The sequence below is a fragment of the Mytilus edulis genome, chromosome 13 (genome assembly GCF_963676685.1).
Source record: "Mytilus edulis chromosome 13, xbMytEdul2.2, whole genome shotgun sequence".
In the NCBI taxonomy this organism is placed as follows: domain Eukaryota; kingdom Metazoa; phylum Mollusca; class Bivalvia; order Mytilida; family Mytilidae; genus Mytilus; species Mytilus edulis.
Window position 1 is genome coordinate 21022070 of NC_092356.1, and position 19341 is coordinate 21041410.

Below are 19341 nucleotides of genomic sequence, written 5' to 3' on the forward strand. Positions count from 1 at the left end.
ATACAGAGTTTAAAATAGCATAAAATGATAAATATTTGTTTTTCCTAAAATTGTCCAAACACGTTACGTCATCATGGCTTCACACATTTTTTTTTCATCAGCATCACAATGGATGCTGCTTATGGAACAATACATGTCTATTGATTAGGAAAACCTCGATTTATCATTGTTTTTGTCATTTTCCATGTAACGTATTGTGCAAAAGAACTTAGCTTTACATCTTTTATTCTCTTGTAATGGTGTGTTTTTTTCTCATAAATTTTATTCTGTTTAAAGGGTTTTCGAGAAAAAAAACGTAGACAAACTAACACAGATTAGAAAGAAAGATCAAACTAGTATGTAATAAATTATATATGCTTGTTTCCAAAAAGTAAAATCACAAAAATACTGAACTCCGAGGAAAATTCAAAACGGAAAGTCCCTAATCAAATGGCAAAATCAAATGATAAAACACATCAAACGAATTGACATTAACTGTCATATTTCTGACTTGGTACAGGCATTTTCAAATGTGGTGGATTGAACCTGGTTTTATAGCACTAAACCTCTCACATGTGTGACAGTCGCATCAAATTAAATTACATCTACAACGATGCTTGATCAAAACCGACACAAAAGGTAGCATTGTCATAATATGGGTACAGCAGTCATCACTGAGTCACAATCTCAAAACAAACAAATGAAAACAAATGTATAGCAATAATTGAATGTAACCTTATAAATCGTAAACATGGATACAAATCTCCTGTTTTATAGATATTTTTTCTATATTGATAGTTTCATTGTGGGCCAGTGCAACAGTCTGTCATACATTTTCACACGATCTTCATCCTTGGCCTTAAACCAAATATTCATATTTGCTTGTCAATAAAGCAATGTTAATGCAGTATTTCAAACAGCATTATCTTGAAATAAAAACTTGCTTGCATTATGAACTGTTTTTAACTTTAAAATTTTGTATTTTCATTTTTATCAATATTTTTTGGTTTTTCAACTTTAACTTCAATTTCCTCTTTGGCCCATTCTTGAACTTCTCCACTTGCCAAGCATCCAAAAACAACAATTCCAAGCAGGCATACTCCAGCACACACATAAAACATGTGTCTCCATTCTTCTGCTGTATCCTAAAAAATAAATTATTGTCAATGACACCCCTAATACTAAAAAATATTACACATTACAAAAATCTTATATAAACTTTCTCAGTGTGTTAAGGATGTACTTAGGTGAGGTAGGTAAAAATTAAGAAATTAAGAAATTAAAATTGATACTATAAGCTGGTAGAGCATCAATTAAGGATAAAGATAAGCTAAACATATTGATAGGTCATGGACCTCCTTTTCGAGATATTTGAGATTTAAAATATGGCGGGAAAAGGCTGATTCTGACTTTTACTTTATATTTGCATTGGTATTATTTGGGTCTCAAAACAAAAGAAAGAAAATCAAGAATCTTCTAAAATTTTGGTAAATGACCTTTCATGAGCTATTAAATCTTATATGAAAAATTTAATGGGTGTTATGGGGCAAAATATTTTGCATTGTATTGTATGGAAAAACACCAAGGAGTCCGAACATTTGACACAAATTCCAAAACCTCACCCGAGTACATCCTTAATACGTTAAACGTCTTTCTATGTATATATGCACTGTATATCGAATCCAGAAACCTCTAAACAAAAACTGAACATTTCTTAAAGTTTGATTCGAAAAGATGTACATTAAACGACAGTTAAAACAAACAATTAGACACAAAATGAAAGTTCTAAGACTGCTTAACATATATATTTACACCATTGCAATAGAAGTGGTCTATGCACGATCCACATGTTGACATTCACTGTTGCATTTTTGTGTTTAGGGTATAATGAATATGACTTTATTTGTAGTATCCTTTATAACAATCGAAAAACTATTTGACATACATTTTTGTGTGTTTTTGCTACTTTTTCATGTTTTTTGGAAAACATTTTGGAGTAGTGCAGTATTTTTGTCCAAGCAAAGAGTGTTTAAAGTTTAAATATTAAAATTGACGTATAATTTACATTTGGGCAGAGAACTCTCTTTTCAAATTATAAGTACTATAAATTAAGACAACAGTAGTCTACCGCTGTCCGAAACTCATAAATCGATAGAAAAAAACAAATCCGGGTTGAAAACTAAAACTGAGGTAAATGCATTAAATATAAGAGGAGAACAACGACACACCATTAAAATGTAACACACACAGAAACGAACTAAGCATCAGACAAAATCCGACGGGAATAACTAATATAACTTCAAAACTAAATACATGAATTTGGGATAGAAAAGTACCGTGACACGTCTTATAGTAATTTGAATTCACACTCAAATATAAGAGGAAACAAACGACAAAACAGAAACACAACGTTAAAATAATACACACACAGAAACGAACTATAATATAACAATGGCCATGTTCCTAACTTGGTTCAGGACATTTTTTAAAAGAAAAAAATGGTCGATTGAAGCTGGTTTTGTGACATCCCGCTTTAATGACAATGTTAAATATATCATTTAAATGACAACATAACATTAAAGGACTACAATGCAAATAAATAGGAGAACATATTTGACAAAGAAACACACGAATTATAGCTAACAAAAGGCACCAGGTTTAAAATGTAATGCGCCAGAAGTGCATTTCGTCCATACAAGACTAACAGGTGACACCCAGTTACAAAAGTTCGAAAGCCAAATCAAGTAAAAAGTAGAACAGCACTGAGGGTCAAAAGTTCAAAAAAGCTAGGGTTTTCTGCTTGGGATAAGAACATCCTGATTATTTAGAATAATTTATACTTTTGCAAACAGTAAATTATATGAAATGACTATCTAATAGATATACATGATAAAAAGTATTAACTAATTACAGAAAAAAATAGATACATTACATACACCAACATAATCCAACACAACAAAATACACACACACAAGATATTTTTTAAATTTTGTCACAACAAAACTTTCGATGAATTTTTTTTTAATTACAATCAAATATCTACAATGCAAAATGTTGATTTGGTAACAAATGGTGATTTTATATATTATGTTTTACTTTAAGTCCCGCTTGTTTGTTGACTTCCATCTTAATTGGCAATGATTGACATAGCTCCCTTAAGGTATGTTAGTCTCTATGTATTGTCCGGCTTTAAGAAAAGCTTTATTGATTAGTTCATTACAACGACAGTTTAGCAGAAATTGCCATTTTTAGTTACGAGCCAGTTACGACTATCTATCTAGCACTTATAATACAATCGTGAAAAATATTTGGATATACGTATTAAATTAACAAAACATTGGTATTTATTTTCAGATTACTACCTTTTTGTAATAAGTCATGCATAATTGATATCATACTACTTACATTTGGTGTTAATATACTTGTTACAATTGGTGCCACCATGCCAGGAACAGTAGCCAGTGTATTGGTCAGCCCAAATAAGGTACCCGCATACCTGTAGGTGCATGTAAACTTTGTTACAAAAAACATCTCTTGCAACTTGTTACTTGTCAGCTACTTGTTTATGCTTTAGTCATTTATTGTTTTTGTTCTTGGATTATCATAAGTGTTAAGATAAATTAATTTTTTTCTGTATAATATAATCTTTTATGTTGAAGGGAACGAAAGATACCGAAGGGACATTCTCACTCATAAAACATAAACTGACAACTGATCTCGGGTTAAAGGCCAACAGACAAACAGCAGTACACAAAACACAGAGATTGAAGTCTTAACTAGAGGCAATATTAGTTTACCGATGTTCATATCTCATAAATCTAGAAGATATAAATGAAACACTGAAAATTTATTTACACGTTTCCGATCTGTAGAAGTTCTTGTTCATATGAAGACAGCCATATTTTGTTTACGTCATTTATAGTGTTTACACAGGTTGCAGATATTTATAATTTTTGAAAGCTACAGATTGAACATGTTCATAAGAGTAAAAGCTATATAAACAATTTTCATACTTACTTTTGACCTATATCAATATTGTTAACAAGGCATCCAGCATTATGAAAACCAGCAAACAGAAAAGCTAGAGACAACAAAACCACAGCAATTTCACGATCCTCACATGATGTAAAACCAGTTCCTATAAGAAACACTCCACTTCCAACAAAACCTGAGAAAATATTGCAAACATTAGAATGACAGAAAACTATTTTAACTATCGTAATTTAAAACTGACTTCAATATTTGATTTGTCATTTACTAAAAGCATATCACAAAATATCACGAAAGGAAAAAATAAGATTAACAGCTAATGTGACTTAAATAGAAACTGCATTTGCTATAGCGTTTTTGTCCTCTGTTTTAAATAAGAGTAGTCATCAGAAGTGAAATATAAAGTGCCTACAAAAGACAGTGCGCACGATCAACACTTTACCACTCTAAAAATCAATTAGGAATCATTCAATTTTTATGCAACGATAAATACATGTTTCTGCTACAGCCATATCATGTTATCAAAGGTTTCGTTTCTATTCCTATTCATTGTTGTTACGTTGTTCACGGCAAAAAAGTATAAAAAAAAATATGGAATTTTGAGGCAAAATAAGAAAAAAAGAAAATCCATTAAAACTGACAAAATTAAATCAATCAACCGAACAGGTGAAAAACTGTTACCGTATTCGTGACTTAGTATAGTGCGTTCATGAGTAAAGCATTTTCATTATGAAATGAAAATTAATTTAGGAACGTCTCTCAAAATAGATGGTTGTCATCTAGTCAAAAGTACGAGGTTTTTTATGAAACATAATTATTTCTTAATAAAATCCTGTACACATACAAAATTAGTATTATAGATATGATTACGATCTATATATTACTTTTTACCTAGACAGGAACATAAGCGTCTTATAAGTGTAGTCGAAATTAAACTTCTTTTACGCAGGAAATCTACTAATTGGCTGAGTAAGAATCCAGTTGTTACTTGGCAAGCAAAAGGCAATGACGATAAAGCTCCATTCTGAAATGCAAACCATAGTAATTTAATATAAAAATTCTAAGAAAATTTTGATTAAACAAAAAGCTCTGATTAAAATATGCATTGCTATACAAATAAAATACGAAATAAGATATGCATTAGCGCTAAATAATTTGTTATTTTACGGCTTTGTTATAGACTAAGATAGAAACAAAAAAAACAAAAAAAAAAAAAACATCGAAAACGTGTGGTATTTACCATAATAGTTTCACAACTGCAATGATAATATTGACAAAGTCAGCTTCAAAAAATCCTAAAAATGTTTGAAGATACATGACAAAGTTACAAGAAGTCCGTACCAAGAAATTCAGAAAATAAATTATTGCTTGAAATATTCAACCGAGCTCATAGTTTTGTTTTACTATTCTAAAGATAATTTCCAAGTGCAGTTTAGTTTTTTTTAACTTTTGCATGTCAAGTTTGAAAATAAACACAGCTTAATATATAAAGAATATTATGAAAAACGTACAAATACACAAAAACGTTTCAATTATTTTTCGCTTACATTTAGATAAGAATTTTAAAATACTCACACTTTTTATATCATATTTTAAAACTGTCTTCATAAAAATTGGAATACTTGTTACTAATGCATATAATACCCAGTTTACACAAAAGTGAGCTACGAGTATTGCAAGAAATGCAGGATTTGTCGCTATCTGACACCACGGAACAACAGCAGTCTGAAAAGAAAAACGTATATAATCAAAACGGCTTTGAGAAATAGAAATTCTTATAAGAACAATTAGATTTCTTAATGAGAGTTTTTTCTAAAAATGTCCTATACCTAGGATTTGTAACCCGGATTTGGTTTCTCTCTCGCATTTTTTAAAATCTGTTATGACCATACTTCTGTCTATTCCATCACCTGCATGGTTTTGAGTTTCTTTCAAGTGCATATTTTACTCAGATAAAACCAAGTATAACATATATATATCGAAAGACTATTCAAATAACTGAAACAAGATTATGTTCAATTTCAACGATGTTATCACTGATGAGTCCTTTGTAGATGAAAGGCGAGTCTGGCGTATATACTAAATTTAGTCCTGGTATCTATGATGCGTTTATTTACAATCACTGGGTCGATGCCACTGCTGGTGGAGATTTATTTCCCCGAGGGTATCAAACGCCCAGTAGTCAGCAATTTTGTGCTGACATGAATTGTCATTGATATGGTTATATTTATAAATTTACTGTTTACAAATTTTTGAATTTTTTGAAATACTAAGGCTTTTCTACCTCAGGCATAGATTACCTTAGCTGTATTTGGCAAAACTTTAGGAATTTTGGTCCTCAATGCTCTTCAACTTCGTACTTTATTTGGCCGTTTTATCTTTTTTGGATTCGAGCGTCGCTGATGTAGACTTTTGTAGACGAAACGCGCGTCTGGCGTATATACTAAATTTAGTCCTGGTATCTATGATGAGTTTATCTTTATCATATAATCTGACAGCTTACTAATACAATAAAAGCAGAAGATACCGAAAGAAAATACAGAAATCATCAGTCAAACAAAAATCGAAAACCGTATGGCAAAATAGAAAAACGACGAAATGAAAAACAACAGTCTAGAAAAAACAACATAACTGATTGAATTTACATTTGGAAAATGAACAAATAATGACGAATAAAAATATTACTCTTTTGCTTGTGTCAAATTGTATGTTTGATTTGATATAATTTAATTCTTCTTTGGAAATCCATTGATTTTGGTCTGGTGTATCACGAGCAATTAAAAACCATGCCACAGCCCATAAAATGGTTAATCCACCTGTAATTATACATCAAATAGGTTTAGGATTGGCAACATGGAAACACATGAAAGATGGTGCATGTATAGTAGCAGCCAACTACGGTTGAAGATCACACGATTACCTTAGAATTTGTTTCTTTAACTTTTCTTTTTAGTCGAGTCATCAGATTTGAATATCGGTTAAAAATCTGTTGACTAAGTTTAGTTCTCAAATACTAGTTTATCTCACTACATGGTCATGTGAAAGTTTATAATTAGGAAGCGCAATCATGATGTTTGTTGTTATTCGTTATTTTATGCCCTTGTCCTTACAAAATCTAGTATTGCAAGGCATTCAGCAGTTTTTGACAATGCAAATATGTAAGCTCTTTTTCTATTTCACTTAAAGGTAAATTTATCATTGACGTAAACCATGTGTGTTCTTTATTCTATTACAACCATGCCAATCTATTTGACTACTGTAGCTCTTTATTTTCTATTGCTTTAAAGCAAATCCAGTAGCCAGTGTTTTGCCCTTTGACTATGTTAGACAATTGGTGTAATATTCGGTTTATTGTTATGCAATGATCGATCAATTTTGATGTTCTTTACATTGGTTTTTTTAACAATAGTTAAGAATTTGTATGGAAAAATGATTATATGTGGGGTTTAAAATGAAATATCAATAAATGTACAGTGCATACAGAGGAGCGAAAGATACCAGAGGGACAATCAAACTCTGCTCTGGAAGTATAAGCAGATCCTGCTCCACATGTTGCATCCGTGTAAAACAAAACAATAATAAAATTAAAACATTACTTACCTGTTAAGTAGAATATGGATCCCCATCCATTGTCAAAGCCATGCTTACAAAGGTAACCAGATGTTATAAATGATACCACAATACCAAATGCCACTCCTGAAAACAGAGTTACTCAGTTTTTAAAAATGGCTTCAAATCGGAATCCTTATTTTCTATTTCTTAAGAAAGCAGAGTCGTATATAAACAACATTCGGTGGGAGTCAAGACTCCGTATTGACGACCGTACATTGACCTTAAATAGTGTACCTTTACAAATTGTGACTTTGATGGAGATACATCAAACCATCACAGCAAGGCAAACATGTGCAATTACTATAGATTGAAATATTTGTCAATCGTCGTTTTGTACTTGTGAAGGAATAATTTCTGTAGATTTAATCAGTCAGGAGTATTTTTCGTCAATCTTTCTCTTTTAATGTTGACATTCTTAACTTTTGATAGCTGAACACGCCTAGTTCATGATTTAATAATCTCAAACTGAGAGTTTAAATTGAAGATCACTAAAATAAGTAATAAATGGGGTTAAATAATTGACTTGTAAATTCGTAATGCATCGCAGATGTTTTGGGACTTATCTTGACAAAATTTGGGTCAAACTGAAATCTTATATCGAGGTATTATTTCAAAACATTCAATTGTTATTGATACTTGAAACAGAAAGATAGATTTCAAATGATTGTCTTAATAGTAGATAATGCTCCATTACGTATTGACTGTTAACTTATTATTGGATTCAGTTTTTATGTTATATGAGATAGTTTTTTTACATGTTTTAACTTAAAAACCATTATTCAAATACAAACATTGATTTTATTACTTTATTTTATTTTTGTATTTTGTTGTTGTAATGCAGAATAAAAGATAAGAGTATGACAGTAGTTTCATTAAAAACCTATAACAGTTTTGAAAATAAGCTTTACCTTTTGTAATTTTGGGTGAAAATTCACCTAAATAGGACAACAAATTACATTTATAAAAAATCTTAGTTTTTGGATGAGTATTTTATAAAAAATAAATAAAAAGACCAATATCTCACTGTGATTTCAGAATAGTTGCAATATAATACCAGAAGATGATGGTCGTCCCAAATACCAAGTTGTACAGTAATTTAAATCGCTTATTATAAAAATTACTATTGTTTATTATTGTTCGGGTAAAAAAAGATTACAAAAATAGAACTACAGCGGCCTTTTATGTAATTATAACTAAAAGTCCTGCATGGAACATTCACAAACGGAATCTAGGAAATTTTTGGGATATACACACAACAAAAGATCTTTTTTAACGCAATGAGACTTTGAATTAAGTATACAAGCTCATAATACATGTACACAAACATGTTTCTTACCTAAGCATGCAAAAGACGTCAGTTTGCTCTTTTCAAAAAGAGGTGCCCAGCGACCAATAATTGAATTGCCAGAAGGAAGAACAACTCCCTGTAAATAAACTAAAGTTATTGATCAAAGAATTAAAACGAAATATAGTATATGCAATCAAAATAATTAGTCAAACAAGGACAAAAACATCATAACTTTTAAATAAAAAGCTATATATTGGGAGAGTGTATTAACCTTTATATATTTAATACGAAAATGTCAATCGAGGTATATATACAACATAAACCGACAAAAAGAATTGATTCTTAAATGTCGACACTGTAAACAAACATCAACCAAATTATTTATAAACATGAAAAACTAAAGATTTTGAAACAAGAATGCTATTACAATATTTTACGAACTGACATTATACAGAAGGTTAAGCTGCTTCCGCTACTTTTTCCATAACACTAAGCAATAAAGTAATAACAAGAAAAATAAAGAAGCCTGAAAATAGAATACAATCGTGATCATTGGAAACTGAGAATATATATGGACTAAAAGAAACATGCTTCGTTTGTTGAAATATTATTAGATTTTGACAATCTATAATGCCGATGATTGCTCAAAAAACTAATATAACTGAAGTATAGTTTAACATATCTACTACCTACACTTCTATTTACCATGGATTAATTGAACGGATATATTGAGCAGCGTCTGATTTTTCGTATTTATTCTGAATTTGTTAACTTTGATAAAAAAAAATAATATTGTTTTATATAACCTCTTAATTTTGATATCTGTGTAAAACTCTACAACAACTATGTTTTTTTAATTTGAACATAATATCACGGTATACTTCATTTGCAATGAATGAATGACAAGAATGTGTTGCCAGAACACGGATGCATCACTCGCACTATCATTTTCTATGTTCAGTGAACCGTAAAATTTGGGTAAAAGCTCTAATTTGGCATTACAATTACAAAAATCATATCATTGAGAACATATGTACTAAGTTTCAAGTTGATTGAACTTCATCTTCATCAAAAACTACCTTAACCAAAAACTTTAACCTGAAGCGGGACAGACGATTGAACAAACGAACGAACAAACGAGGGGACGGACGGAAGAACGAACGAACGGACGCACCGACCAGAAACATAATGCCCCTCTACTATCGTAGGTTGGGCATAAAAAGAACTCGGTAAAGATACCGGTCTTTTAATGTTGTAAGGCAGACGCACATTTCATCTAAAAACAAGACTCATCAGTTACGATTGAATTAACAAAGTAAAGTACGAAGCTAAAGAGCATACTATGTATTTATACTCACTGAAGAAAGTCCTAGGATAACACGTGCTACAAATACTGCATACACTGATGTTCTGGCACAAACTGGTGTCAAAAGTGAGCAAATACCAGATATTATCAAAGCAATGCCAAAAACTCGTCTTCCACCATATGTATCTGACAACCATCCTCCAATAATTTGTGTGCATATATATCCATAGAAAAAGGAGGACAGTAATTTTGCTTGAGTCGATTTGTCCCAATCAAATTCTGCATTCTGGAAAAATAAAAAGATTTAGCCAATAAAGTACTACTACATGTACTGCCCAAAACTGGAAGTTTCAAGTAATGGTAATGACCTTCCATAGTAAACTAGTTCATAATAGATCATTTAGTTGATAAAACGTGACACAAAATACCAAAAATACAAGTGTCTTAACTTCAGCTTAAAGTAGGAAACGGAAAGTGAAACCGTTTCATGTTTTCGCATTTACGACTCATGTTTACATGGCAAAATAGTCTTATCTAGCCACCATTATATTATTTTCAAAAATGTTTCAAGTTTTCAAATTAGATCGTTTCTAAAATTCGGTAACCCTATCATTTGCCATGGATGTCAGATGTGGAGAAGGATCTGCTTTCCCTTTATGAGCACATGAGATCACCCCCAGGTTTTGGTGGGTGTTTGTGTTTTTAGTCTTTAGTTGTCTATGTTGCGACTTTTGTACCATTATTTGTCTGTTTGGTTTTTTATTTTTTAGACACGGCGTTGTCAGTTTATTTTCGATTTATCAGTTTGATTGTCCCATTGTATTTGATTTAAATTCTATTAAAACTTTATAACAACTTATATACATGATATATGAGATTATCAAATAATATGCTAATACTTTTCCTATTTTTTGTTGTTATGGTAAATATGGCAAATCCATTTAACATCGGTGAAATATGATATTTTTTTACATTTTTCAATGTTAATTGGCAGTATATCTGTCGAATTGAAACATTACATAAAGATATTTTATTTATTGTTATTTACTATTGTCATTAAAGGGACATAAGCTGTCAAATTCATGGTCAACGATTTGACTCAAATTTTCATTTTTTTTTTATAACAATGTAAAACATTTATCCAAACTATCAAAAGTGTGAAATAAACAGTTTACAGAGTATAGGGTCAATAATATGTAGTTTCGTTTCGTGTGTATTTTAGTCTAGACTCCATCTAATTAAATATCGAGTTGACCTCAGATGAGCATGTAAGCGATGTAAACATAAAATATACTAATGAGTATATATAAATAGAGTAAGCCAACACGTGCATTTGAATTTTTATAGGTCTGTTAAATTTCATTTTATAGATTAAAAATATATGTTTCTCGTCGTTTTTACATGTAGAAGAAAGATTTTTATTGGATCGAATCAGTCATCAAATGATTTACCTTTGTTTTACTTTCAATGTTGATATTCCTTTCCTTTAAAAAAAAAACAGTACGCGTACAAAGCATGCGGTGTCCATCTCTAGTTAAGGGTTTAAATTAAAGTTCACATGAATACGAATTTAATGAGGTCGACTTATTCAATTGCAAGTGAATAAGTCATTATCAATATCATTTAGCTTTATTTGACAAAATTGAACCATTTTGACTGCTAAAAGCGAATTATTATTTCACTATTTCACTTTTATTATTGATTGAACAAAAACAAATCATACTTTAAATTTGTATGTATCTCATAACTAGTGCCCCTTTAAGTGACAATTAAATAACAATATGTGTAGAGTCACAAATCACTTAGCTATAAATTAAGACAGTACCTCAATAGGAATTTGGCCATCTATGTGTAACTTGCAGTGCTCCGGGAAACTATTGTTTACACGAGATTCCGAAGAAATGTTACCAGTTTTCACCATGCATACTATGGCCACACTCAAATTGGATCGTAAAGCATTTTGTAACGTGATGCCGATAAAAACAAAATATGAAAGTATCCAACGTTGAGAGAAGATACATGGTACATCTAAAAAAGCAAAAGAAATAGCAAAATGATAATGGTCAAATATCTAAACTGTGAGTTTCCCTCTAACTATTTGACAACGTTACCGTTTAACTCACTTTTTGTGCCTCTTTGCAATGATCATGTCCAACAAATACGAGATATCTGCACTTTCAACTTGATTTATAAACATGATAAAGAGTTATTGCATAATTTATGTTTGCTTTACGCTGCCTCGGTATAAGAATGCTATATCGCGGCGATAGCAGTTTTAGAAGTTAGTGTTTGACGATTAATCCATATTTACAATGGGCGGTTGTTGCATGATTTAACTAGAATTATCTACCTTTAACCGGATAAAGTATCAATTTAAATACCTGACATTGCAAATGTGCTGCACAAACTGATTGATTGACTGTACTTAACGTAATTTTCATCACATTTGAATATAAAATAGCGTCAAGTTGTTATTGATGACGGAGCTTGAATAACATGTAGATAACCACAAACTTCAATGCATCAAATGTATGAGAGATATGTCAGATATTTCACTCAAGTTAAGTTTAGCAGTAAGTCTTGTCGTCCATAACAGGATTAAGTCATTAAGACATTGATTTTATTAATATTTTATTTAATTATATCGATTCCCTGTCATCATCTTTAATTTTGTTTTTTATTAATATAGGAAGAAATACAAAATATCAAAGGTGTGTATGTAACCCATAAAAATTATGTTGCCTTGTATCACTCTGCTGTGTAAGTGTATCGTATGTTGCACTGGTTTTCGATAACAATAATTTGACACTGATAAAGCATGGGAAGGAAATAAAAATACTATTCAAATTTCCATTCTTTTGATTCAAATGGTTCCCTTTTAGTTCCCAAAACAAGACGCTTTTATTAGAATAATTTTGTATCATCAATGTTAACATAAATACTAAGAGGTTATATAACGTCACAATTAAAAAAAATCTCTGTTCAAAATTTAAACATTTTTTTTAAGTTCTGCAGCTTCTACTACTAAGCTGGACATGTAAAAATCTAAAAAGGTGCAATATATGCTAAATACGCATTTAATTTGCTTCTTCAATACGACACCTTCAAACCCCAAACTAATATCCTTCTGGTTTTTATAAATATATTACCGTATATCAGGTTATTTCGCAGGGTGTAATTTTCGCTTATTTTCGAGGATTAAACAAAATCGCTAAAATAAATTCAGACAATTTAAAAGTGTACATGCAGAGGTATAGATAAGAGTTGTTAATCCCCCCCCCCCCCCAAAAAAAAAACCGCCAAAAAAATAACCGCCAAAATATTTCGTATACCTTATTCAATGATAATCGCAAAAATTTACACCCCCGAAAATAACCTGTTATACGGTTGTCTGCAATTAATTATTATTATTCATTTAATTAATCTACCGGTTTTATTTAATTTTCTCCAAAACTTCAAAAACTGTTCATGTATTCTAGATGTTAGATTTCATAACTATCATTTAGATATGAGCTGAGGCTCAACCAAATAAATACATTTTGCTGCAAGATGTATATTACAATGACGGTATTGTGCGAAAAATATCTGTTTGTGCAAAGGCGTCGCTTATATCTATGATGTCAAAAACGTCAATGCTGAAATGCCATGTTTTGTCCGATTTGACCATTTCGATATTTGTGATAACGTAAAAGGAACAACACAAATGAAATTTATGTAATAAGTACTGAGAAACATTAACAATGTCATCATAATAAACATAACATCGTATGGCTTGAAGGATAGGTGAGCGTTACAAAGATGTTTGACCTCTTCACATTCTGTATGTGACTGTTCCAAGGCGGGAGCATGTTGTTTATTGGTATACGCCATTTCATGTCTGTCAATTTGTGTTTTGTTATGTTTTGGTTCTAAATCAAGCCATTTTATGTTTGAACGATTTTTTTTGTCATGTCAGGGTATTTAATAACTAACTTTTCAGTATGTGATGTTTAATGTCGAAGTTTTTAAAGTTGTCTCATTTGCATTTCAACTTATCCTACATTGCTTGTGTATTCACGAACAAATAACAAATAATGTGTATAAAGTGATTCTATGTAGATCAGGTGCTGAGGGGTTGTTGAAAATTATAATACTTGTATGATGATTTTTTCGGGCCTCCTTGGTGATATTGAAAAGGCTCTCATAAAAATAAAACATATCAATATGGTAACTTAAAATTAACAAAGTACGTTTGCCCTACATCGTTTAATTTTATTTTTCATTCATATTATATGTATAATTTCGTAATTATCCAATCAACCTTAAACTTAGTATGCGCATCTGGTGCAGGAAAATTGGTACCGTTAATGTTATATGAATAGCTCGTTCTTTAAAACAAATACATATTGTGTTACGCATATAATTGTGAATATAAAATTTTGTCCTTTCTTTTGGAATGTGTTCGTGTCTCCATAATTTCCTTCTTTGCTTAAATATCCCAAAAGGAAAGAGTTAATGGAACCGTTTTCAATTTCACTATTACTATTACAATTTTGATGTTTTATTTTGATATTATTCAAAGCGCACATTTGTGAATTTCAATGTAATTCCTATTTTATACTCTTACCTTGCTTGGAAGATTCCATCATGAATATTCCATATAAGAATTAAAACGTAAAACCAAAGAGACTTATTTATATAATACAACATTTTCTCTTTTGAAATATTATGTAATTAATTATCACTGTAATTATATCCAACTGGCCGTGATTAATGTATCTTTAAAAGTAAAGATAATTATTATGTTCCTGTTAAAACCATTGTTTAACCCCAAACTCCACTTGACAATTGTCATAAGATGTAGTTTATTTTTTATATATTAGCACATTACAGTTTAAATCATTTCCTCGAGCGTGATACAACTGCAAGCGACTGATACGGGATATGTCGTTAAGATGTTTGTGTTTGTTTCTCTCATTTATTTTCTTTAGGGATGGTGTTGTCTGTTGAACCTTTATTTTTTTTTTGTTGTTTCATTGCGCACTGGTTTCTAATCAACAATTCATTGTACTAATATTTAAACATTTTGGTAATAATGCATATCATTTTCGATATCTGACATTGTTTTCTTTATTTCTTATTTTAATAAGGCATTGAAACATTTGACTGTCGGTTCTCTTTCATGTCATATCAATAGGTTTTTGGTATCAAACTGAAATCAACACACTTGATATATTTTTTAGAAATTAATTTGCTTGGCTTTTAAAATTTCATTTTTAAATATTTTGTATTATTTATGTTTTAACCACAAAATAATCATTATAATACATGTATCAAGTATATATGTAGGACTCCCAACTGCGATGGTACTCCGAACCTCGATTGTCACGCTGAGGTGGAATTTTCTGAGGCTAACGCGCATTTATCATTATGCTGAAGATCGGTGGTGGCATTACGACGATATATTGGCGATGATGGTTACGCTGAAGGCGTATGTTCTACACAATCTACAGTCTTAATGGTTGTATATCGATGTAGATGTAGATGTCAATGTTTATGTTAGACGCAGTTTTCAAGGTGTTTAAGTTGATAAAGGTTTTATTAACTTCAGATACTATGATAAATGTGGAGGATTTTTAGATTTATTCTATATTTGCAAAAGGTTCTAACTTATGTGCGATTGAGTGTCACATTTTCTAAATATATACCCGTCAACAGACAGACTACCTGTATTACAATAGAACGAGAAAGGAGAAGAGAGGATTAAAGAACAGATAAAATGGTAATGCAGAAATATTTTGAAAAGTTTTAGTTTATTGTCCTAATGATTTGTTAGCTTCAATGCCATGATGATATCATCTATGGGGAAACTTAGATTTAATTGATGTGTTACTTTTTTCCAATTCCTCTTATATCTGGTTTAAGCAGCAATTGTAAACTAAATTCATTTTACCTTTGAAATTTGGTTTTCAGTTTTTATTTAACAGATGACGATGAATATGTTCCATTTGTCGTATCCACACACCTGGCCTTTTCCACCAATGTAGCCTATCGAATTGAATTATCCTCGTACTTACATGAGCAAAACGACTAGTGTCATACGTGAAACAGGATCTCGTTACCCTTCCTGCAGATAACCTGATATAATCACCGAATTTTTATGGGTTCGTGTGACTCAGTTTTAGTTTTTTATATGATGCTTTGATTAATCATAACTTTGTCTTTTTTTCTACAGCGTTTCCAGTTTTTCCCACTTAAAACCTGTTCTTGTCATCTTTGCTTTTTCGTCACTCTGTTTTAGTAACTATCATAGACCATAGGCAATGTTAATTTGGCTAAAATTTAATACATGCACATTAATTTCATCCATCAATGACTTTTATGTTATAAATCATTGTACATGTGTTTATGTTTTGTTTGCATGACAATTCACATTAAAGTCAGATTATAAACTGCATAATAAAACTAAGACTTTATTTTTTTGTGTCAATGTCGGGTTCAGGTTGTTGTCGATTTGGCAGATTCCCCATTCGCATTCTCAATTTTATTCTTAATATTGATAGACTTGACATAGCGTAATTTAAATTTTATATTCAAAAAGGGGAAGCCACTGATTTTTAAAACATGTGTGTATGCTTAAATATGTTTATATATTATTCAATAGAATAAAAGTCTCATAAATAAAACGTTGTTTGATAGAATTGACAAAGATAATATGGAAACATTAGACAATGTTAGAAGTATGAAGTGTTATTCATGTTATTGTCAGTTAACATTTTTTTTAAATGCATGAAATAGTATCATTGTCAGTTATCATTAAATTCAAGCTGTCAGAATGTCTTAATGTTCTTTATAACTTCCCGTTTCCTCGATATTTCAAACATCACTTCGTTTCAAATTTCTAATGACATGCATTTTTGATAAATTATTGTAGTAATAACACATTGTCTTTCATTTTGTAGAATCTAAAATAGCATCCTCAAAGTATGAATTATTAATAACCTAAACCTTGGTTATAATTAAATGTGTTAATGCATTTATCATGTATATCAACACAGATTTAATAGTACACGTAGAAACAATCTTATGATAATGGTCTTGTTATTGTCAAGTTTTCCATTCCAGGATGTGACTTTAACATTACAAATTTCCGTTATCCATATGTTAAATTTATAAATTACCTAACAATTAAATTTTGACACACTATTTAGCATGTGAACATGGTAAAGTATGTATAAATATTGTTTAAAGGAAGAATGAAAAAGTTTATCTGCATCCGATTTAACCTTGATAGTAGCCAGCACGATGAAGCTACTTTTATTTAAAGATTTGCATAGTTAAAGGAAAATTAACACAAATATTGAACTCCGAGGAAAATTCAAACTGGAGATTTCCTCATCAAATGGCAAAATTAAAAACTAAAACACATCAAACGAATGGATAACAACTGTCATATTCTTCCCTTGATACTTGCATTTTATTATGTATAAAATTGTGGATTATACATGTACCTGGTTTTATAGCTGGCTAAACCTCTAACTTGTATGACAATCGCATAAGATTTTATTATGTTGACACAGATGTGTGAACAAAAACACAGACATTATAGTTACAATTGTCAAAAAAAGGGGAACAGCAGTCAACATTGTGTTATAATCTTGATCACTATAAAAACAAAGTTTAACAAATTTGTCAATAAGTAAACACCAAATATTCTCATGCTTAATAGTGTGTTTAAAGTTGATTAGGAAATGTCTATTCCAAGACGAAAATAACAGTTTTTTCCTTTCCTTTAATGTGTTTGAGATTTTGCATTTTACAATTTGATAACAGACTTTCCAATTTGAATTTTCCATGGAGTTAGGTATTTCTGTAATTTTTCTTTTAACCTCTTTAGGCAATGTTATGTTCTGATATCTTGATATAAATATTTTATCCTTGTAATACATTTACTCAAATTGACTTGTACATTTTGCATTGTTATTTTCATAGGCACTAATAAAAATCAATATATATATTAGTGTATATATATGTTGATTCAAGTTTCAATGTATATATTATGATTTCATATCCAAGAAATATAAATGTTCACCGAAAGATTTTTAATCCTATTAAACATAATTAGAATTATATTTGTTTTAAGTAAAATGTGTGCGTGGTAAAAACAAATATGGAGATTTGATACGATCCAATGGACCGTAAAACATATATCAAAGACCCACTTTCGGCAACATACAAGAGAACGATGCTTGATAAATCATTAAATTCAATAAACTATTGCTTGGTTGTCATGGATGTTTTACAGTGACATTGTTACAGATGTAATGTGTACTTCTTCTGAATACATGTGCGGTTTTGTTTTCGTAAATTTTCTGTTCTAAAAAGTTATTTCTTAAACATTGATTGATACCGGTATGATAGCTTGTTAAATCTTGTAACAGAATGATCAGTAATGGACTTGTAGTACAAGTAGTAGTCAAGAGAAACGCGTGCTTTATTATCTGTTATGTCTGTATTGGCCAGTCTTACTCTTTTCAATAAATAAGTTCTTATCAGAAGAAGAAAACTTTATATCTGAACTTTTCAAATTCAAATACCAAAAAAGAATTAGTTTAGAAAACAAAAAATAGAAAACTAGCCACAAAACCTTTGTGGTTATCACATGTGCTCCGGAAAGATAAGAAGATCCTGCTTCACATAAAGCATGAAACGTTTCGATTGATTACGAGTTTAGTGTGATTCCATGTTTTTTGTACACAAAATAAAATCCGATATGCTCTTTCTAATGCAAAATATAATGTTTAAATTACCTTAGAACTATTTTTTAAGTGGTGTTAATAAAAAAGAATTTTGGATCGGTGATTTTCTGCTAATTTATGTGACCAGCTAATAGCATTTCAAGCTCTTCAAAATACAGATGCAGATTTCTGTTTTTTACATAATATCAGATGAATTAGATATAACAAAACATCAAAATAAAACTTTCTATAAGCAATATCAAAAGCGCACCATGTCTTTTAATTTTTCTGAGTGTTTTCAAATCTTGAATGTAGACATAATTCTTTAATTCATTTGGCTAATTTGTTTAATAACTGGTATGTCGAAAGAATTTTTGATGACCCACTACCATTCACAGAAATCTGCAAATAGTTATCAAAGGATTATAATTTAATACGCCAGACGCGCG

The 19341-nt window shown here is 30.5% G+C and overlaps 1 protein-coding gene across 1 annotated transcript; it reads right to left on the minus strand.

The window, feature by feature from the left end:
- Positions 1-759: 759 nt before the first annotated feature.
- Positions 760-15009, minus strand: LOC139500043 (sialin-like). The gene is made up of 11 exons (XM_071288752.1): positions 14782-15009; positions 12001-12203; positions 10228-10461; positions 8918-9005; positions 7570-7665; positions 6655-6785; positions 5545-5694; positions 4861-4993; positions 3997-4147; positions 3385-3475; positions 760-1124 (listed from the first exon to the last, which is right to left on the minus strand). Exons 1-11 carry the CDS (start codon positions 14801-14803, stop codon positions 948-950), a joined length of 1476 nt encoding a protein of 491 aa, XP_071144853.1. The 5' UTR covers positions 14804-15009; the 3' UTR covers positions 760-947.
- Positions 15010-19341: the final 4332 nt, after the last annotated feature.

What these genes read in the sequence shown, in the direction of transcription:
- LOC139500043 (XM_071288752.1), bottom strand. Translation starts at nt 14,803, where the DNA reads ATGATGGAATCTTCCAAGCAAG. An exon ending in ATGGCCAAATTCCTATTGAG is followed by an intron (nt 10,462 to 12,000) that starts GTACTGTCTTAA and finishes TTATTTTTCCAG; the next exon opens with AATGCAGAATTTGATTGGGA. An exon ending in GACGTCTTTTGCATGCTTAG is followed by an intron (nt 7,666 to 8,917) that starts GTAAGAAACATG and finishes CTCTGTTTTCAG; the next exon opens with GAGTGGCATTTGGTATTGTG.